Below are 2,671 nucleotides of genomic sequence, written 5' to 3' on the forward strand. Positions count from 1 at the left end.
AAATTTTTCTTTGCTCAAATAAACTTTTAAAAATTTATTTTGTCTAAAGTTTTTCTTAACGGTCCTGGTGTCGGAAGTGGGACTTGAAGGAGAATTCCTGTCTCCCCCACCTGCCCATGATGACACTGGGAGCAACCAGGGTACAGACATAGGTAGTTCATTGAGCTCCTTATACTCATTGCATCTCACTGCACATTTGAAGATTTCTCTTGGATACACACTCTAAAACTTATGTAGAGTTCTCTGAGTTTATTTGACTATTTTAAATCTGGGTTTGGTCTGGACATGACAGAAACTGAACTGGTTTGAGTAGGGAGGCCCCCAGTAGGTAAGATTATGAGAAAACAGGGAATCATGGGTCCATCTAAATCCTAGAACTCCTTCCATCTGGAACTCTAGCCAATCTAAGAACTATGGACCCAGGCCCTATGCTTTTCTAGAGAAATGGGTGAACCTTAACAAAGGTAACTTAGAGTTACATTGGCCACAATGGAAATTATTCACTTATGCAGTATATTAGAAAATAAGAAGATCCAAAATGCTTCAGAAACAATGGAATGTATTTTTAATTTTCACGTGAGGCCTCTAAAAGACTAAGTGAATAAAAAATTGCCTCTCAAAAACCCTTACAAAAGGCAAATGAAAAGCTTATGCAACTAACTGATGAAGAAAATTTGTATGTTGACTGACTTAATTCTGACTGCTCTTTTCCTATCTTCTTTCTATCCTCCCCTGCCTACTCTAAATCTATTGACTTTTTCCATTAGTTGTCTCTCACCCCCTAAACAAAAAAGAAAGCTAGATAAATGCTTTATAAAATTAGGCTCTCAGAGACTGGGAAGAAGGACGAATCAAGCCCAACGCTGGAAAGGCTGGGGAAAACACCTGAACATGTGGAATCCTAATACCGGGCAGCCAGGGCCAAATCCATATCCCCCCAACGTCAGGTACCCTGGAGGTCCCAATCCTGCCCATCTACCACCTGTCAATCCGGCCTTTCCTCCAGGCCCCTTTCCCACTCCCCCAGGAGCTCCCCAGGGGAATCCAGCTTTTCCCCCAGGTGGGCCCCCTCATCCTGTGCCACAGCCAGGGTATCCAGGATGCCAACCCTCAGGTCCCTACCCTCCTCCACATCCACCACCTGCCCCTGGCATGCCTCCTGTTAATCCCATGGCTCCTGGCATGGTAGCACCAGGAATGATGATGGACAAGAAGATGAGGAAGAAAATGAAGAAAGCCCATAAAAAGATGCACAAACACCACAAGCATGGCAAGCATTCCTCCTCCTCCTCTTCCAGCAGTGACTCTGACTGAATACAGGACCTGGACCCTTCCCTCAAGTCTCACCAGTTCTGCTCTTCCCGTAAAGCTCCAGATGTCATGTTGTACTGAGGGAAATTAGCCCTTGTGCCCCCAGTCCTCACTCCCACCTGAGCCTTACCCTGCTGTTCAGTACTGACTGGCTAGAGAAAATGGGAAGAGGATTACCATCGGCTAGCAAAGGCCATCTTATGGCTTCTTGGATAGATCTTATAGATGATGAGCTTAGCAAGGAGCTGTTTTTTGAAGATGATGAAATTTTGAGCTAAATGCTGAAGTTTAAAATCTGTAAGATGTGATTTTTTTACTTCCTTTTGTAATAATTGTGGTTTGGGAATTTAATTATGAAGACCTGTGCCTATTTTGTAATGGTGGCACACTTTGGTGATTTAGTGGCAAATACATTTCCCAGCAGGCGTTTTTTTTGGCACCATGCTCTAACCGAGTAACCAGCCACCGGCTAGCACACCTTTTATTGATTGCACTAACTAAGGCTGCTGGGAAGTAGAGTCAATTTGGTTGAAGAACTTTGATTTCCATTTTGGAACCTAGTCTCTACTCAATAGCCTATCTCAGGTCCTCCTCTCATTCTCCAACTCTTGAGTCCAAATAAAGCTACTTCTTCTGGTCTCAAAAAAAAAAAAAAAAAAAAAAAAAATTAGGCTCTCAGATCAACCAGGCCTGCTTCTTTAACTACCTTCAGTCCTGGTCAAAATGTTGAGCTCAGAGCAATAGTGAGAGTTTTCCATGTCCTAAAGGAAAACCCCAGAAATTTGGTAAGAAATTTAGAATTCTCATTGGAGCATGTGATCCAGAACTCCTTGATATTTACCAGTTTATTCACATAATACTGACACCTGGCAAAGCCCATAAATGGATGGATGAAGGCAAATGGAAGGTACTTTAGAAAGACATCAGAAATTCAACCACTCAGTCATTCAGGATGGACCAAAAACAAAAACAAGAACAAAACCAAAAACAAAACAAAAGGCTGGGAAAATAGCAAACAATCTCTTAGAATCCATCCCTAAAGCATTTCCTTAAAAAAACCTGGCTGGTCTGTCACTCAGTCTTGTAACCAAAGAAAAGATAAACCAGTTTCTGATGATAAGGAAAGATTAGAAGTACTATTTGTAAAACATGCTGTCCTATCCATGCTGAATCCAGGCATAGAAAATACTCTGTCTGCCCTATTTGTTAATGGGCTCTGCCTTAAAACTCAGTAATCTGGTTAAAACACAAGCTGGCTTGGAAAGATGCCTATCTTGCTGAATTAGTTTCCAAAATAAGCCTTTGTGGCATAAGGACTATTTCTAGCTGGTTATTTTGAGATCGTTTTGTAAGAAAAATT

The 2,671-nt window shown here is 41.7% G+C and overlaps 1 protein-coding gene across 1 annotated transcript; it reads left to right on the top strand.

Moving 5' to 3' along the window:
- Positions 1 to 836: 836 nt before the first annotated feature.
- On the top strand, positions 837 to 1,944 carry LOC134384860 (proline-rich protein 13-like). The gene has a single exon (XM_063106651.1). The coding sequence runs from the start codon at positions 892 to 894 to the stop codon at positions 1,312 to 1,314; it is 423 nt and encodes a 140-aa protein (XP_062962721.1). The 5' UTR covers positions 837 to 891; the 3' UTR covers positions 1,315 to 1,944.
- The last annotated feature ends 727 nt before the right edge of the window (positions 1,945 to 2,671 follow it).

Source organism: Cynocephalus volans, chromosome 8, assembly GCF_027409185.1.
Source record: "Cynocephalus volans isolate mCynVol1 chromosome 8, mCynVol1.pri, whole genome shotgun sequence".
Lineage (NCBI taxonomy): Eukaryota > Metazoa > Chordata > Mammalia > Dermoptera > Cynocephalidae > Cynocephalus > Cynocephalus volans.